This window comes from Benincasa hispida, chromosome 1 (assembly GCF_009727055.1).
Source record: "Benincasa hispida cultivar B227 chromosome 1, ASM972705v1, whole genome shotgun sequence".
NCBI classification, from domain to species: Eukaryota; Viridiplantae; Streptophyta; class Magnoliopsida; order Cucurbitales; family Cucurbitaceae; genus Benincasa; species Benincasa hispida.
Genome location: NC_052349.1, coordinates 57,407,050 through 57,425,975, shown reverse-complemented (window position 1 = coordinate 57,425,975; position 18,926 = coordinate 57,407,050). Strand labels below are relative to the sequence as shown.

The window sequence follows — 18,926 nt, the reverse complement described above, 5'->3', positions numbered from 1 at the left end:
ATATTCTTTGGTCAATGAATTGAAACGCTCTGCACTATTGGACGTCATGTTATCGTATCTTTGTTCTGTTTAGTAAACAGCGCCCACCTTTCAATACCAATATCCTCCAAATATTTCGATACTACACCATTTCGAAAAGTACATAATTGGTCCTAGTGTGCTTAGAACTCTGACATGCGAAATGCCCTGGCTGCATCCTTGAACATCCCAACAATCGTGCTGTCCTTAAAGTTGGAAAGAATATTATTCTCTAGGTGGTAGGTGCACAATCCATGAAATGTTGTGGGAAAAACTACACGAATGGTATTGCCAATAGATACCACGTGATCGGACACAAACACCAAGTTAGGGGGTTCTTAAATGGCACATTTCAAGTTCGACATAAACCACTTCCAAGCTCGATTAGTTTCATTGTCCACTATGACATATGCTAGTGGGTAAACTTGGTTGTTGCTATCCATGAAGATGCCGACCAACATGGTCCCTTTGTATTTTCCTTTCAGATGCGATCCATCAACAATTATCATAAGTCGACAACTTGAAAAACCTCTAATACAAGGTCCTAATGCCATAAATATGTACTTGAAATGGACATCATTTTCAAGTTCGATTTCAAACCTTGTACCTAGATTCTCCATCTTTAACGCTTCACCATATGCATGTAAAACAGCGTACGACTCTTCTGGGGTACCCCTAGCGAGAGCATAAGCGGTTTCCGTTGCACGCCACACCTTATCATACTTATGTTTACGCCGTACTCTTTCCTCATATCCTCGACGATATGACGAGGTTTATAAACACGTCCTATGCCTGTAAACTTGTTTTTGATTAGTTCACCAACTACCATAGTCGTTGCTTCTCTATGGTCATGATTTAAAATTCCAATAGAACATGTGTGCGACCGCATATACTTCGTGATCTAATATGTCACACCCTGGAATTTTAACTGCACGAATGCTTCACTTACAATTATCCTCTATACATTTAACCGTAAACAAAGACTTAGTTGACTTCCTTACCTTATGTTCAAAATTATTGTTTATGCACAGAATAGACAATCTCATTTTTAAATCACTCTTACTCAAAAAAATTTGACCAACTTCAACATCTATCTCGGATGAAGAGGTGCCAGACATAATAAATTCTCCTCTACGACATGAAGACATGGAATTCAATCCTGCTGATCTCTCAGTAACAACCACTGTAGGTTTATGCACCTCTGAAGGACCACAGTCCATAGAATTTAATCCTACTAATCTTTCATTATCAACCACGAAAGGATCATGTCCTTCTGAAGGACCACAATCCATAAAATTCAAGCCTGCTGATCTCTCATTACCAGGCACAGGTCTATTACATTGAGTTTCTCTTTCCAAGTCCACTGCACGAATGCTGTCATTGTCTATTGATAATGTTGATGGTTGAGTGTTCATAGATAATGGAATATCACCCTCTTCTCGATTAAGCTCATATGATGCCTCGTATTGTCTGTCTACACCTATACCATTATCACTCATATTCACATTTTCGTCGTGGTATAATTTTAGTGTTACATATAGCTAAACTGTAGAAAGATCGTCCCAACAAAGAAGGAAGTAAACATCACCGTCATTCTGTATGTACTGTGGAGGGGCATCAAAGTCAAGCTTATATTTAACTTTCATAACAACATCAAACTATGAGCAACTTACATTTGCAATCCTATAAATGTGAGCTTTAAGTTCTTCATGCTTCAAGGTAATAGGCATAACGATTCCTATTAACTCGCCTCCAACATACAAATTTTGGTTCTCATCCCAATGACCTCCGTATCGAATTAGTACACACTTTTATGTCATCCTACAAAGCAAGAGAACATTTTTTATTAAGCAGATAGTAATACACATGGATCTCTCTTGCTGTCGATCCCACGTGCTCTCGCTCCCAATTTCTCTCGCTCTCGCTCAATCTCACTCTTTCATTGTCGCTCAATGTCGTTTTCTTCACATTTCTCTTTATCCATCTTTCTCACACCCCTTTCGTTATGCTATTTTACAATGTCTATTTACATACCTGTTTTGAGACCACGTTTCTACAAACACCAATGAGACCAAGTTCAAGAAAAGTTTGTTCCATTCTGAAAAACCCGTTCTGAAAACTCCGTTTGGTTCCGAAAAACTCCTCTCTAGAAAACCTCGTGCAATAAATCTCTGTTCAACAAAACGACAATTCAGATGAAGTTTAGATTTTAAAGAATACACCATTTTGCTGTGTGTTAACGATTTTAAGTTGTAGACAAATTTCGTGAAAATTGTCAAATCAAGCATACAGTGACAAACAATTACATCACGATGAAAGATAAACAGACAGCGAGAGCGAGATTAGCGAAGCGAGAACGAAACAGTTATCAGGGGCAATTTTTGTAATCTCATCCCGTGATGACGTAAGCAGGGGGTCAATTAACATTATTTTTTAAAAATGGGTCATTTGACATTTTATATCAAAAAATTGGGTCATCCGTACAAATTTCCCTATTATTGACACCCATTTTGTTTTTCTTCTTTTTTTTTTTTTTTTTTTTTTTTTAAATTTAACCCCCCCCAAAAAAAAAAAAAAAAAAAAAAAAAAACGAAGAACTCTTCAGCTATGCCCTCTTCCTTCTGAATCCTACATTTCCTCCATCTGTAATAGCAAAAGATTGAAGACTGACGAGAGGACGAAGAGCAGGTGTGGAAGATGGGAACATTGGGAAAGGCAATCTACACCGTCGGATTCTGGATCCGGGAGACCGGCCAAGCCCTCGATCGTCTTGGTTGCCGCCTCCAAGGGAATTACTACTTTCAAGAACAACGTAATCTTCTTAATTACCACATTCTACATTATGATCTTCCAAGTTTCTCCATTTTTAGATTGCTATTAAGATTGTCTTTGTTTTCCCACTGATTTTAATTTGATGGAATCATTTGGGCTATGCGATGCAACGGAAAAGATATTCATGCTTCGTAACTTTTGTTTGCCATTTTCCTGGGCACAAACTGCAATGTATATTTTTTGGGTTTTTCTAGGAAATTCTCTTTCGAATGCCCTTTTACGTTTGCCTGGAATTGACATTCAAACGATAATTTTCGTTTGTTGGAGTTGGACATTATTTGTAGAAGGCATGTACTTAGATATTGTATCGTGATTTTCTGACTTGAAGATATGAACTGCTATAGTCTTATCATTGCTTAAGAGGAATGTGCATTTGTGTTTATGTTTGTCTAGAGAAACTGCTTTTGTGGGGGTGTTGTTGGTATAATTACTTTTCTCTTTTTAGCGTGTCTGTCTCGGTTTGCAAGAACGTTGAAAAGCTCATAAGAGACTTCCTTTGGGAAGGAGTGGAGGAAGGGAAAGGGTGTCATTTGGTTAGTTGGGATGTTGTGGGGAAATCCGTGGACTGGGGGGTTGGAGCTCGAAAATTTCAGGTTACCCAACAAAGCCCTGTTGGCTAAATCATTGCGGCATTTTGCCTTTGAGCCCGAATCCTTGTGATAAAGAATTATTATGAGCAAACATGGTCCCCACCCACGAGGTTAAAGGCACGTATCGAAATCTGTGGAAGGATATTTCTCTCCAGCTCCCTTCCTTTTTCCATCTTGTTTTTTGTGTTGTGGGGGATGACAAGGAAACATATTTTTTAGAAGACCATTGGGTGGGGGATAGACCCTTCGCCTCGGTGTTTCCTCAATTATATCATTTGTCCACTCTTAAAAATTTTGTCGTGCTGGTCTTTTTGGTTTGGCCGGGGAATTCTGTTTCTTTTTCCTTTGATTTTCGTTGGCCATTTACCATTAGGAAAACGGTGGATATGGTCTCTCTTATTTTCTTGGTGGAGGGTTTTGACTTTAGGCTTGGGAGAAGAGATGTTCATGTTTGGAGTCCAAACCCTTTGAAGGGCTTTTATTGTAAGTTATTCTTTAGGATTTTATTGGATTCCTTTCCTGTTATTGAGTTGGTCTTTAATGTTTTGTGGAGGATCAAGATTTCAAAGAAAGTCAAGTTCTTTGTCAGGCAAGTTTTGCTTGGTCGCGTTAATACGTTGGATAAGCTGATGAGAAAAATGCCTTCATCAATGGGTCCTTTTTGTTGTATCCTTTGTTGGAAGGTAGAGAAAAACCTTGATCACCTTCTCTGGGAGTGTCAGTATGCAAGTTCTGTTTGGAATGATCTCTTTCAGGAGTTTGATATCTCGCTGGCTTGGTAGAGGGATGTTCATTTGATGATCGAGGAGTTCCTCCTCCATCCAATTTTAAAAGAGAAAGACGATTTTCTTTTGTTGGCGGGAGTGTGTGCGATTTTGTGGGATCTTTGGGGGTAGAGGAACAACAGAGTGTTCCGTGGTGTGGAGAGACTCTGGTGAAGTCAGGTTTGATCGTTGGTGAGGTTTCATGTTTCTCTTTAGGCCGTGGTTTCGAAGTACTTAGTTGGAAACCCTTTCTTTTTAGTGGGTTTGGGGTTTTTATTTATTTATTGTTATTATTATTATTGTTATTTTTAATGCCCTTGTTATTCTTTCATTTTTTTCTCAATGGAATCAGTTTCTATAAAAAAAATCGATTTATCTTAATAATGATGCCAACCCGCTGATACAGATTATTGACATCCTGACAGTATTTCAATCCTTGATTATTCCATAGTGTGAGGATTATATTAGTTTGTTTGTACACGATATAGCTGTTTGTGATGATGAATCTGGATGTTGAGATCTTGAGAGGAGTTTAACTTTAATCAATCTTTCATTGTGTGATAATACGTCCTTTTGTCCCTCCTTTTTTCTTTTCAACTAGTACCTCCAATATTGAGAATTCCTATGTCAAAGAAAATAGATTATAAACTAAAGACTGTTGCAAAACACTTGCAAACAAGGGCTGTTGCAAAATGCTTCTTAGAAGGACACGGAAAATGCAATTAGCAAACAATGACCTCCACCATCATTTCTAATTCAACTTTGTCATGTATATAATCAATACTTGACTGAGGTTTTATAATATACACTGCAACATTCTATATGCCCTGGATTCATCTGTTGAACCCTAGTTTTTGCTGTGCTACATATGAATTTGTGCAACTATGGGAAGGCTTTTGGTTTGAACTCTTTATAAGTATAATTTTCAGATGACATTATCTAATTCTTATTCTTATTTCTTTAGTATCTAGGCATAGGACGCTCATGAACATATTTGACAAGGCTCCTGTGGTTGATAAGGATGCATTTGTGGCACCTAGCGCATCTATCATTGGTGATGTACAGGTGGGACGAGGGTCCTCTATTTGGTATGGGTGTGTTTTGAGAGGTAAGCTTAATATTAACTATTTGAAGATGTTCATGTTGTTTCATTCTTTACGTCTGGTACTATGTTAATTTTGACGTCATCCCTCTTCTTAGACTACTTTTTCTGATTCCAAAGTTCCTGACTGTGGACTTTACATGTTATACAAATAGTGTTTAATAGTATCTCATCCATTTATCTTGACTTGAAATAGCAATCTTTTTATATATTTGGCTTTTGAAATTCACTTGATTGAATGTTTTGCAAGCCTGTTGAAGTAATGGTCTCCCAACGCTGGAGAAAATCTGATGAAAGCATGTCTGGTAAATAATGTTTGAAAATATGATAATCTGAATAGTAGACTGAGGCAAGAATATTAGAAGGAAAAGGTTAAAGAAGAAATGTTGTGATAATATGATAGGATACGAAGCTCTCTCTTCTGAAATCCATTGAGGAGACTGCAAAAAAAAAAAAAAAAAAAAGGAAAGATAATGTGATGGGAGCAAAAGTTAATTGGGTTGCTGCATTGATGATTTTTAGGTTGTATGCCATGGCCGGGAAAATTCCTTGTGTGACAAGTGTAGGATAAATTTTAGGTTCTAGGTTGTGCATAAGTATGAGGTCATGCAACTATTGAAATTCCATTTGCTGCATTCTTGCTTGTTAGTAATTACAAATTTTTGAGGAATAATACCTTTTCTGGGGACTGTAACTGGTGTTTTGTGTGAGCATGACCACTCTGTTGCTTGGCAGATAATAAGTTGAGTCAGCTCTTCTTTTTGCCTAAATTTGTTTGGTGAGAACCGTTAGTTTACCTTGGAACAACCATTTGCCAGTAATTTGTTTAACCAGTTTGCTTTTCTTCTTTCCCCATCTTCTCTCACATCATTCCTTTATATTAGTGTCTAACGATAAATTCTTGTGAAGGTGATGTTAACAGCATCAGTGTTGGTTCCGGAACTAACATACAAGACAACTCTTTAGTTCACGTAGCAAAATCCAATTTGAGTGGAAAGGTTTTACCAACTATCATTGGAGATAATGTTACTGTTGGTGAGTGATATCATTTTCTTTTTAATGATATTAGCATCTATCACTCGATGTGCATGTGTTATGGTTTCAAATTTTAACTAGACAGGTCACAGTGCTGTGTTACATGGATGTACTATTGAGGACGAGGCATTTGTGGGGATGGGAGCAACATTGCTTGATGGAGTGTACGTAGAAAAGCATGCAATGGTTGCTGCTGGAGCACTTGTGAGGCAGAATACAAGGATCCCATGTGGAGAGGTCTCTCAATACTACATTTTACTTTGATATCAGTGTATTTATCTGGTCTTGAATATAGTTGAATTGATACGGTTTTTACTTGGCTCCCACAATTCCAGGATTGGTGGCACAGTTGTCTGTTTCTAACGGAAATTTATTTTTGTTTGTTTGTCTGATTGAGAGAATGGTGTTATACGTCCCCCGTTATCAATTAGGACGAACATTAAAGGGGTTAGGTCAAGTGTGCGAGCTTATCTGTTTTGAGGTGTGGATTCATGTAGTTGCTAGTCTGGTACAATGTGGGTAAGATGGGTGTAAAAGAATATAGACTTAGCATAGAGTGATAAGCGGGTCTTTTTGGTTTTCTTGCTTAATTATTGGCAAGAGAGTATAGGACTTCTCAAATCTACCTTGGATGTTTACCTTCTTTATTATAGTTAGTAGTTGGGCTCCATCATATGATTGAAAGAAATTATTAACTTTCAGCAATGCAATTACAGGTATGGGGAGGCAATCCAGCCAAATTCCTGAGGAAGCTAACAGAAGAAGAGATGGCCTTTATCTCCCAGTCGGCCATCAATTATTCCAACTTATCACAGGTTCATGCAGCAGAAAACATAAAGAGCTTTGATGAAATTGAATTTGAAAAAGTCCTTCGCAAAAAGTTTGCTCGTCGTGATGAAGATTATGATTCAATGCTGGGCGTTGTTCGTGAAACCCCCCCAGAGCTTGTCCTTCCAGATAACATACTGGCCGACAAAGTACCAAAATCTTCTTAGACAAATTTCTGATGTAGGTGACCAACCACATAAAATTCTTGCCCTTTGAAATGTTGTGCTGATATTCATAAAAGACGCAACCTTCACATCTCAAATAATGTATGGAGGTTGAATGAAAGAGTGAACGCCATTAATCACGGACAACGTCCTATGGCCACAACTCTATTCAATCATCCTCTCTGAAACCCCATTTTCTCTTCATCTTGAGAAATCAGGCACAGTGAGACATCATAACTTTGGATGTTTTAATCATCTTGAAGCCATCCTTGGATTTGTTTCCCAGGTCTTGAAAATTTCATTTGCTATTACATTTTGGAAATAAAGAACAATGGAAACATGTGTATTTTCACTTTAACAGTCTTCCTGATTCCTTTTTTATATGGATCAGATACTTCATTCATCTAATGTGTATCTAATATGCAACTGATGACAGTGGAGACCTTAAAGATCATAATCACCATGCTTTTTTTTTCTGTCAGTGGATCTAATCTTTGAATTGAAACAGGGAACTTTGCTTGGATTGATGCACCCTGATGCATCAGTTTCATTAAGGAAGGTTTAGATGAACCTATCATATCCACAGTGTTTCATGTTAGTGTGATATGAATATATTAGGCAGCCAACTGTAAAGGTCTCAGGTGAAGCAAACGTATGGCTAGGGGAACTGCAGAAAGACGGAAGGGGGGATGTTCTTGCTATGGTTTTTCTGGTTGAGAAGGGAATGAATGGGCCAATCTGTTTGTCTGCCTTATTTGGTGAATAATGGTGCATTAAGAAAAAGAAAGAAAAAAAACCCTAGAGCCCTTAATCCACTGAAAGGAATGTCAATTATTAAAGCCACTTACTTTTCCTATTAAGATCCCCACTTCATCTCCCTCAGTGGCAAAGTTGATTAAAAGTACATTTTGATTTGACATGGATTCAAGAGCTCCAATTTGATCCCAAAGACTTTTTTGCTTTTTTATTTTTCCTCCCAAAAAAGACCATTTATTATTCTTCGCAAGGTGGCTGAAAAAATGTCAGCCGTATAAATCCCCTCTAAAGTCTTTAGGTTCAATTTGATAATTATTTTGTTTTTTGTTTTTGGTTTTTGAAAGTTAGGCATATTTTCTTCTATTTCTTATAATAATTTACATTTTTCTTAAGTACAATGGTCAAATTCTTAGTCAAATTTCAAAAACAAAAATAAGTTTTTAAAAGTTACTTTTTCAAGTTTCCAAATTTTGGCTTGATTTTTTAAACCATTAATAAAAAATAGATTACAAAAGAAGAAATTTGGAGGTGGAAGTAGCCTCTATAGACTTAATTTTCGAAAATGAAAAACCACGAAATGGTTACCAAACGATGTTTTTAGTTTTTAGTTTTTAAAAATTAAGTCTATAAACACTCGTTAAACCTCTAAGTTTCTTATTTTGTTATATACTTTATATCAATATTAAAAAAAAAAAAAAAAAACTAAGCCACAATTTGAGAATTAAAAAAAGTAATTTTTAAAAATTTGCATTTGTTATTGAAATTTGGCTAAGAATTCAAATCTCGTATTGAAGAAAGAAGTAAATCATTGTAAGAAATTGAGAGTAAATAGATTTAATTAAAAAAATAAAAAAACGAAATGATTACGCAGAACTTGAATTCTTAATCTCCTTTTGCACCAAAATCAAACTTGTATTGAGGATTGAGATATTTGTTATAATGATGCAAATATTAATTGGTAAAAATGAAAGATGGTAAGAGTGATTGAAAGAGGAATTTGATTTTTGAAAGGAAGAGAAAAGTAGTGATGTTGAAAAAGTTGTGGAGTTTAGTAAATTGGGACCAAAATGTGAGGAGAAAGACAAAAGATGAAGAAAAAGAATCATAAGTGACAAATGGGCAGTTGGGCATTGTATGTGTACTCCAAGAAGCAAAACCAAAACATTGGCCATTGGCCATTTCAAACTTATTATCATAAACAGACAAAACATCCAATTCAAAAGAAAGCAAAAGAAAAACATTTTCATTTTGGTATTTTCCATTGTTCATTGTGTTTAACTTGTTGCTCCAATTTGGCCGTACTGCTTCTAGTGGACGTTGACCACCTATCCTCAAAGACTTGTTCTCCCATGTTTTCTTTTCAATTATTATAATTATTACTTTAACAATATGTGGGGAAGATCCAACGGTCACATTTGAAAGTTGATGATATAAGTTTACGTCGATTGAGTTATGTTTAAGTTGGTGTCCTTCTTTTTCCTTTGCTTCTTTACTCAATTCTAATGTCATTTGTGCCATCTCCATTTATAACTTTTCAGTTTCGTCCCGACTGTTTAATTAAACCTTATGAATATTACTAATACAACTTTAATATATCCAACTACGCTAATAAACTTATACCAATTCATTACTATGAAAATAGAATGCGAGTCATCGAGTATATCCTAACAACTTGTTAGGACAAATTGAAAGTGTAATAATTGGTTAAGCAATAGAAATCAAACCTGATAACTATTTGGTTTTTTGTTGTTTGAAAATTAAGCTTGTTTTCGTTTAATTGCTTATAATGTTTTACATCTTTTTTAAGTAAAATAATTAGATTTTCAGCCAAATTCAAACAACAAAAATAAGTTTTTTAAAATTACTTTTTTCGTTTTCAAAACTTGGTTTTGTTTTTTAAAATATTGGTAAAAATTAGATGATCAAATAAAAAATTTAGAAGTGGAAATAGTAGTTATATACTTAATTTTAAAAAACTAAAACCCAAATGAAATGGTAATGGGACCTTAATGACTTCAATAACAAATTTGAAATTAACCTTGTATATTCAAAAAACGAAAAGAAAAAGAATAAAATTACCAGCATGATTATATATCAATTGGTTACAAGATATGAATTTTCACTCTCTATTTATAACGTTAGCATGAGAATTCTCCGAAAGAGAGATCTCTCTACACAATTTAAAAAAGACACAAGTCAAGTTGTTCTAATACCAAGATGAAGTTTTACTAGTTAATTTTTGTGTTCCAAATTTTATTGTCTTCATTTAATTCTTCTATTATTTTTCTGTTTATACATGTGATAGTACTGAGAGGTTTTTGTTTTTGTTTTTGTTTTTTTTTCAACAATAGTTGTCTAACCCAAAACACGTCTTAAAATTCAAAATCTAAGGTCGCGTTTACCAAACCTTAATGAAAATTAGGATAATTGTAATGGAATTTGAAAAAACAAAAACGCATAACCAGCCAATTGTAAACATATGATGATGGATACAATGATGATAACAAAAGAAATGACACAAAAGAAACAAGTAGAGAAGAGAGATAACACACAGTATGTTAACCTAATTCCGTATAGTTTTACCTACATCTTGGGGGCACAAAGCCCAAATTAAAGAGAAGCTCAGTATAATTCAGAAGGTTTACAAGAGGAATAACTTAACTGATAGAACCACTATCATGTATTATAGTAAACTTTAGATAGGCAATTTGTTTAGACTCTCCCTAAACTTGTTGCCACCTATCTCAAGATTTTTTTCTCAGCCTAGGCTTTATTGATTTTGTATGTTTATGTTCCCCCTAAACTCAATGCTTCTATTGAAGGATTCATGCATGCATGATAATAGGATTACAGACCTCTTCGTTTCTTTTCTTTTCAGTAACGATCATGTACCACAAAAGAACCACACACACCATTCAGTGTCGTCTCACCAAAAAAACTCAAAGAGACATTCTCAGACTTCCTTTTATAATAGTATCAACAAGGAAGATACAAACAAGGAAACCAACAAGACTAGAACCATTCCAAAAATAACCAATCGAACAGTCCAAAGGAAATCAACCGAAAAAGATCCAATATTTCACAAAAGGAAAATTTGCATGCCAAATAAAAACAATAACAATCTCCCCTTTTGGCATAACAATTTTCTTTTGTTGGCCATCATTAACAATATCAAGGCAATAGAAACCAATAAAAACAGTAACCAACCCTTAAAACAACAACAACCCACCATAAAATCAAAACCAAACCACAAAACCAGAAACAACCACACTCCCCCTTGATTGCTAGTAGAAGAAAATCAAGCATGTGGAGAGGAAGGGCGCTGTGAAGTAGAAAGGGCATCATCAAGGGTAACGACAAGCTTAACAACTGAACCAGAATATCCACAGTTGTCCATCAATTTGTAAGAGAATGAATTATGCCGCTCAAAGTTATGGACTCAGAAGATTGTACTTATAAAATACGAGTGTCAAGATCAGAAGGAATCAATAGGCCACCTTCAGGAGCTCGAAGATCATCAGGCACGAGTATGTCATCAGCTCTAGAAGGCTGAATGTTGTGCATAATGTCAGGGACAAGGGATCCTTGAAAAAGTTTATAGCTTAGATTGATACACTTGGTTGTAGGACCTGGAGCATCCATAATAGTAAGAATGGTTGGGCAATGAGAGAGCATAACACCACACAGAAGAAGGGGAAAACAAATAGGTAATTTGATAAAAAAATTCAATATGTCGCAACACTTGATTGTAGACAAAGATGCCAAAATTGAAACGAGAACCAATGCCAATTTGGTATAACAGACTTTTCAGTGACGGAGACATGCCAGAACCGTGTGTAGAAGGACACCAGTTAGCAATACCAATCTTCTGAAGTATTGCATATTTCACACTCAAGATGGCAGCAGACAACTAACCAGAAGAAGGCCAAAAAGAATATATGCCTCTAGTGAGCTCAGTCACAAAGCTTATATGGAAGGATGTGGAGCACAAATGACTGGGGTATCATACAGTCAAGAAACGTATTGATAACTTCTGTTGAAATAGTATAACAAACACCTTTAACATGGACTTTTCTATATTCACTATTACTTGGATCATTGAACGAATTAGGAAGGTTGAAAAGAACTCACTATTAGGGTTGATGCCCTAAACTCTCGTTGGGTCCCATAGTTTGTAAACAATATATTGAACAAACGCTTGTGATGTAATAATATATGATATTTTCTTCAATGTTGTCTATGAAACATGGGATGTTTTAATTGCTTTACCACAAACCAATAAACTAAGATCTATAGTTATCGTTGTAATTTAAGCATGTATGTGGAGACATACAGGTGAATCATGCCTTAAGTAATAACCAAAATGGTCTGTAGTATATGGATATAGGAGGGAAACCTTATCCTAGTGACACTACGGATGCGGCCCGCTTTGTAGATTGTTACAAGTATTGTGACACGCTACATATGGTCTGATCCTGATCATTCATGTGGAGACATGTGAGCGGGAGCGTCCTATACAAAGGAGTTTGTATAAGATCGAACTATGAAGTGTTATAGTCTTGTTATATAACGTTGTTCATGACAGAGACTTCACTTCACTAGGATGACCACAGGTAACACGGCCTTAATCCTGAGTGAGTTGAAAACTCCTGCCTTTGAGGGAGGTCCTTTGATTTGTATGGGTGTGAGTGGCCAGATTGCCGACTCAAACCTACAACTTTGGGGATTCGTCTGAGTTGGGAGCTGGGAACTCAGCTACACAAGATGGAATTCACTTCTTCCTCGAAGTAGGGGTAAGTAGATAGATTGCTCCCTTAGGGGCTGATTCCGGAGCTTGAACGATGTGGCGCTACACACCTTTCAATGGCTTGGGAGATGTCCACACATAGTAGGACTATGTTGTATTGTTCATTAGATGGATCAGTGGTACTTAAGGAGTTAAATGTAACTAGAGGGGCAGACCGGTAAATTGGTCCAACTGTATTTACGAGTATCTGTGAAGGGTTATCGTACTGTTGAATGGTTATATTCGATGGACATAGAAATATATCTGTGGTGAGAAGAGTGCAACTGTCAGTCTTTAGTGGAGTGCCCAACAGTTAACGGATGGTGGATCTCATGGCTAAAGAGTTTAGTCAGCTATTCACGTACCGTTGGAACTTCAAGCCACAGGTTCATAAGGTCCCATTGATAGCTCAATGGATTCAAGTTGAGAATCAGTTTTTGGATCAATTTGAAGTATTCAAATTGACAAGAGGGAGTTTGATTATATATGATATGATTAAACTGGTTCAGTTATATATGATATAATTGACATGATGTATGAGATACATTAATTGGAGGAAAATGATATAAATATGATTTATTTCTAGCAGAGGAGAAAAAGACTATGGTTTAAATGTTGTATATGATGTGATATTAAAACTATAGGTTATAAATATAATATGATAAGTTAGTTATTATATTTATTTATAATTAAACAATTATGAGATAATTGTTGGTGGTTTTCTCCATAACCGTGCATCAAAGTGGGAGGTCGCATTCAATTTTCATAACTGAAAGAATAAAATGAAAATTGTTTTTATTTTGTAAAGAATCGGATAATCTCTTAAGGTTGTACACTGTCTATCGTTTAGCTAACCAGAGCCTACACAACGGCCTCAGTGTTTCCTAAACGATCGTGTACATGCGCATCTACCTAAACGATCGTGTAAATGATCATACCTAATTACCTAAACTATCGTGCACCTTTTTTAAACGATCAAACACCCGTCTATACGATAGACTCTAAACTCTTCCACTTGCATGGCCATTGAATACGATCGTTCTTTCCTCCTTCCCTCTACCAAATCCAACAGAGGCCATACCTCCTAGATTCTCACTCCGACAACGAGATTTGATGCCTATTCGTGTAGAAGACCGTTCGTTGGCTAAGCGACAACGAGATTTGGTAGACGATTGGCTTGGCGTTGCAGCGATAGCGAGAAGGGCTATTCTTGACGAGAGTGAGAGATAAAGAGAAGAAAAGTTCTTCAAAGGTGAGTCTCTTGTTCTTTTGTATATTTGTTGAAAGCATGCCATAATTTATTCTGTGATGCATAACTTGTATGTATGTTTGTAAATGCTTGTATTTCTGTCACAATAAATTTGGAACGATTTTGCTTCCAATCATAGTCCTCTTTTGATAGGAGTTCCTTCACCCACAAATAAGTTGAGGATAAAAAGGTCCAAGCTGAGAAACAGTCTTCAGCAAACCAACCTGATTTAAGAGCGCCATGATAGCAAGACATGATTGTGTCTTATCTGAAACATTTTGTTTATTTGCAATTCTTCGACGAACAATGTAATTCCACTTTCGGACATTTTCTTCACAGTGAAAAGAAACACCATCAATGAGAACAAGCAGAACATTCTGAGGAACCTTTCTTCTGCCAGTTCTGATGTTCACTCGTCGTGGGGCCATTATAGCATCAACTACATCAAAAGATGAATGAGAATGATCCCTGGAAGCTGAATCAGATGAATTCTCAGAGGATGGAGGTAAACGTGAGCGTGTTTTGGAAAAAGGACCAGGAGCCTGAGACATTTTAACCGTTTTTTCATTCTACATTTTCCTAGTTATGTAATCACAATATGGTCATCTGAAGAATCTGACACGATGTCTTTGTCAATCACAGGTTTACTAACATTGGTATTAGGGTTTTGAGGGACATGTGCTTCATCGAAAGGTGAATCATCAATGATAAAATCCAAAGCAGTTGAATGCTATTCAAAATTTTCATCAGTAGTAGTCTGTGCATTTGAGAGGTAGGGGAAGGCTCAGAGATCAACACATCAAAATATTCAACAGTAGAGGAGTCCTCAACATTATCAAGGAAGACAGTAGAATTGTGTTGATCAGACGAAACATGAAGATGAGAGAAGACAGAGTCACTTCTAGGTAAAATAACAGAAAGTAAGTTATCATCTCCACCACCATGGGGCACAATAAATAAAGGACCAATTTCCATAGCATCAACTGAACCGAATGCACACATAAGATTTTCAGTGTTTATAGTAGATATAGTACCTTGATCAGCATGCACAACCTCAGAAGTGGACGAAATTGAATGATGTCATTTGGAAGTGGAAGCAACAGGCTTAGCATTGCGAAGACGCTTTAAGGATTTTCGAAGGTTTACCCCAGATTGACGAGTATTTCATGATCGACTTCTTGTATCTACCATACTGAAAAAATAGAGAGACAGTATACTCAACACAAGACTACTCCTTCCCGAGTACAACAAGAGACTCCCAAGAGCACTGAGAAGAAAGTAATCGTGAGAAATACTTGGGAGACCCTAAGAAGATGCTAAGTGATTTAAATAGATAAGAGTATATGTTTTAACTCTCGCAATAAAAAGGGCTTTAGTCAGGGAACACAAAAACCAATCGTTACATCCTCTAATACATTAGAGCAAACATTAATAGCTATAAAGATAGTTTACACAATCCAATAGCTGCCCTTAGCGATTCAAAAGTAATAGTATCCAGGAGTTTAGTAAAAGTGTTTGCAAGCTGCTTATTTGTTTTGATATGTTCAACTTTATTCTCAACCAATTCACGGATAAAATGATGCCTAATGTCAATGTTCTTTGTTCGATTATGTTGAACATGAGTTTTTGAAATATTTATGGTATTCATGTTGTCGCAATACAAGGTCATAACATCTTGAAACACATTATACTCAGCTAGCATTTGTTTCATCCAAAGTAATTAGCCCAACTACTACCTGCTGTAACATATTCTGCCTCGATAGTAGATAAACACACACAATTATGCATCTTACTGAACCATATGATAAGATTATTTCCCAAGAAAAATCACCCTCCCGATGTACTCTTTCTATTTTCAGTACATCATGCCCAGTCAGCATTACGATATCCAACTAAAATAGGATTTGTATCGAAAGTGTACAGAAGGCCATAATTAACTATACTATGCATATATTTTAGAATAATCTTCATACTTGTCATATGACTGGTTCTTGGATTGGACTGATACCATGTACAAACACCCATTGCAAAAGCGATATTAGGATGACTCGTAGTTAGATATAATAAACTCCCTATCATGCTTCTATACAAACTCTCATCAACACGTTCAGCTTTAGAATCTTGCGTGATTTTGGCATGAGTAGCAGCAGAGGTACGTTTAGGTTGAGCTTTGTCAAGCCCAAATTTCCTCACCATATTTCTAGCATACTTCTTCTGGGATAGAAAAATCCCTTTTTCCATTTGTTTAATCTGTAAACCAAGGAAGTATGTCAATTCACCTACCATACTCATTTCAAACTCACCCTTCATCTGTTTGACAAAAGTATCTACCATAGTCGAAGGCATTCCCTCAAAGATGATGTCCTCCACATAAATTTGAGCTATGATGAAATTTTGTGCATCCTTTTTTATGAATAGGGTTTTGTTAGTTCCACCATGAGTATAACCATTCTTAGTTAAGAAAATTGCCAAACAATCATACCAAGCCCATGGAGCTTGCTTTAGATGTTGAGGACATGTTGGATCAACAAACCCTTTGGTTGTTAAAAAAAACTTCTTCATTTAAATACCAATTAAAAAATGCACCCTCGACATCCATTTGAAACAATTTAAACTTAAGCAAACACGAGATTCCCAGAAGAAGACAAATAGCTTCCAATTGTGCAACTGGAGCAAAAGCCTCATCAAAATCAACTCCTTTAATTTGAATGTATCCCTGGGCGACCAATCTGACCTTGTTTCTAGTCAAAACTCCATTTTCATCAGACTTGTTTTTGAACACCCACTTGGTTCCGATTACATTTACATTTTCAGGGTGAGGAAGAAGTGTCCACACTTGGTTTCTAGTGAACTATTCTAGTTCTTCCTGTATGCCATTGATCCAACACTCATCCTTCAAGGCTTCTTTCACATTCTTGGGTTCTAGTGGTGATGTAAAACATACGTTACCACACAAACATAGTTATTCTTGACTTCAGGTTCCCAATTATGCTGCTAAAAGGATGTGCCTTCTGTATTCTAGTGGATGGTGCAGGTTTATCACTATTATCAGCTCTAATATCTTTAATAACTACAGGTGTCTGAATGCCACTAACAATTTCGGAAACATCAATAACACCAACTTCATCCTTATCAACATCAGATGATTCTGAGATTTCTTTTTCACTATTTTTTCAGATTCTAAAAATATCTGACCTTTTTCATCATTAACATTTTCTACGATGGATGTTACATCATTGACCACAACATTTATTGATTCATCACACTCTGAGTTCGCTTATTGAATACCCTATAGGCCTTGCTGTTTGTTGAGTACCCAAGGAAGATTCCTTCATCAGATTTAGAATCCCATTTCTTTCTATTTTTCCGATCTCTCAGAATATAGCATGAGCTACCAAAGTCATGAAAATGCTTCACATTGGGTTTTCTTCTTTTCCAAAGTTCGTAATTAGTGTTAATGGTTCATGGTCATAAAGAAATACGATTGTGAATATGGCAGGCTGTATTTAGTGCTTCTGCCCAGAAGTGAAGGGGCATCATTTTAGCATGAAGCATGACACGGACCATATCTTAGAGCGTAAGATTCTTTCTTTCTATAACTTCATATGTTGAGGGGCTATAGAAGTAGAGTACTCATGTAGAATCCCTTTAGAAGTACATATATCAGCAAAGTGAGAATTTTCAAACTCCTTCTCGTGATCGCTTCTAATACGAATGATGTTTTTCTCTTGTTCACGCTAAAGCTGAAGACATAATGTCTGAAACACCTTGAAAGTGTCATATTTTATCTGATAAATCTTACCCATGTGAAGCAAGATAAGTCATCCACACAAACAAGAGCGTATCACTTACCTCCCAAACTTTCAACTTGTATGGGCCCCATCAAGTCAATATGTAGTAACTCCAAAACTCTTCTGGTATTGCTTTGTGCTACTTTTTAATGATAAGTTTTTAACTGTTTACCAATTTGACAGTCGCCACGAAATGAATCAGTTTCTGTGTTGAGAAAAGGTATTCCAAAAATAGCGTCCTCATTGATTGTTTTCCTTATTGATCAACTTGTGTGACCAAGTCTCTTGTTTCACATCTTAGCCTCACTCAATTTGAAAGAGTTATAGATATTAGTGGAAGCATCAGGGGACCAGTGATAGCAGTTGTTCGTAGAGCGAGAGCCTGTCATAACTAATATGTTTTTATTATCTTTCACTAGACAATTATCTTTGGAGAAACTTATTTGATATCCCTGATCACACAGTTGACTTATGCTAATTAGATTAGCATTGAGGCCTTTACAAGCATGAAATCAAGAAGAGCAGGGAGACAAGATCTTAACAAATCTTCTTTTTCCAACACTTTTCCTTTAGCTCCATCACCAAAGGTTACATGTCCAGAGCCACAAGCCTTTAGATCAGATAGAAAGGATTTTTCATCTGTCATGTGCCTTGAAAGTACTAATCTTCTTGGTTTGAGATGTGTGACGAGGTAAAAGCCACATTGTAGGACATACTCTCTTGAGGTTTTCCATCTTTGACACGACACAAAAATATTCTAGATGTAACTTTTATGTTCTCATGACTCAAGATCCCTGGACTCAGGGAATAATGTCTTAATGATATATATTCCTTTCTGCCAAGACGATAAAAATAGAAGGGATGAATATGACCTACTTTCCCACAGTAATGACATATCCATTTCTTCTGTGGCTTACTAATATCAACTTGAGTCACAGGTATGGTATCATATGTATTTAGCTCAGACATGTGAGAATTTTGGGTAAGGACAAAAGCAATCTTTGATGATAA

At 36.2% G+C, this 18,926-nt stretch overlaps 1 protein-coding gene across 1 annotated transcript; it reads left to right on the top strand.

Annotated features, from left to right (window-relative positions):
- Nucleotides 1-2,584: 2,584 nt before the first annotated feature.
- Nucleotides 2,585-7,790, top strand: LOC120077514 (gamma carbonic anhydrase 1, mitochondrial-like). The gene is made up of 5 exons (XM_039034655.1): nucleotides 2,585-2,830; nucleotides 5,169-5,312; nucleotides 6,216-6,341; nucleotides 6,427-6,578; nucleotides 7,058-7,790. The coding sequence occupies exons 1-5, from the start codon at nucleotides 2,716-2,718 to the stop codon at nucleotides 7,334-7,336; spliced, it is 816 nt and encodes a 271-aa protein (XP_038890583.1). The 5' UTR covers nucleotides 2,585-2,715; the 3' UTR covers nucleotides 7,337-7,790.
- The last annotated feature ends 11,136 nt before the right edge of the window (nucleotides 7,791-18,926 follow it).

Bases quoted from the DNA above. Each gene is read 5' to 3' on its own strand.
- LOC120077514 (XM_039034655.1), top strand. From the start codon at position 2,716: ATGGGAACATTGGGAAAGGCAATCTACACCGTCGGATTCTGGATCCGG. The intron at 2,831-5,168 runs GTAATCTTCTTA...TTATTTCTTTAG, and splicing joins TTACTACTTTCAAGAACAAC to TATCTAGGCATAGGACGCTC. The intron at 6,342-6,426 runs GTGAGTGATATC...TTAACTAGACAG, and splicing joins TGGAGATAATGTTACTGTTG to GTCACAGTGCTGTGTTACAT.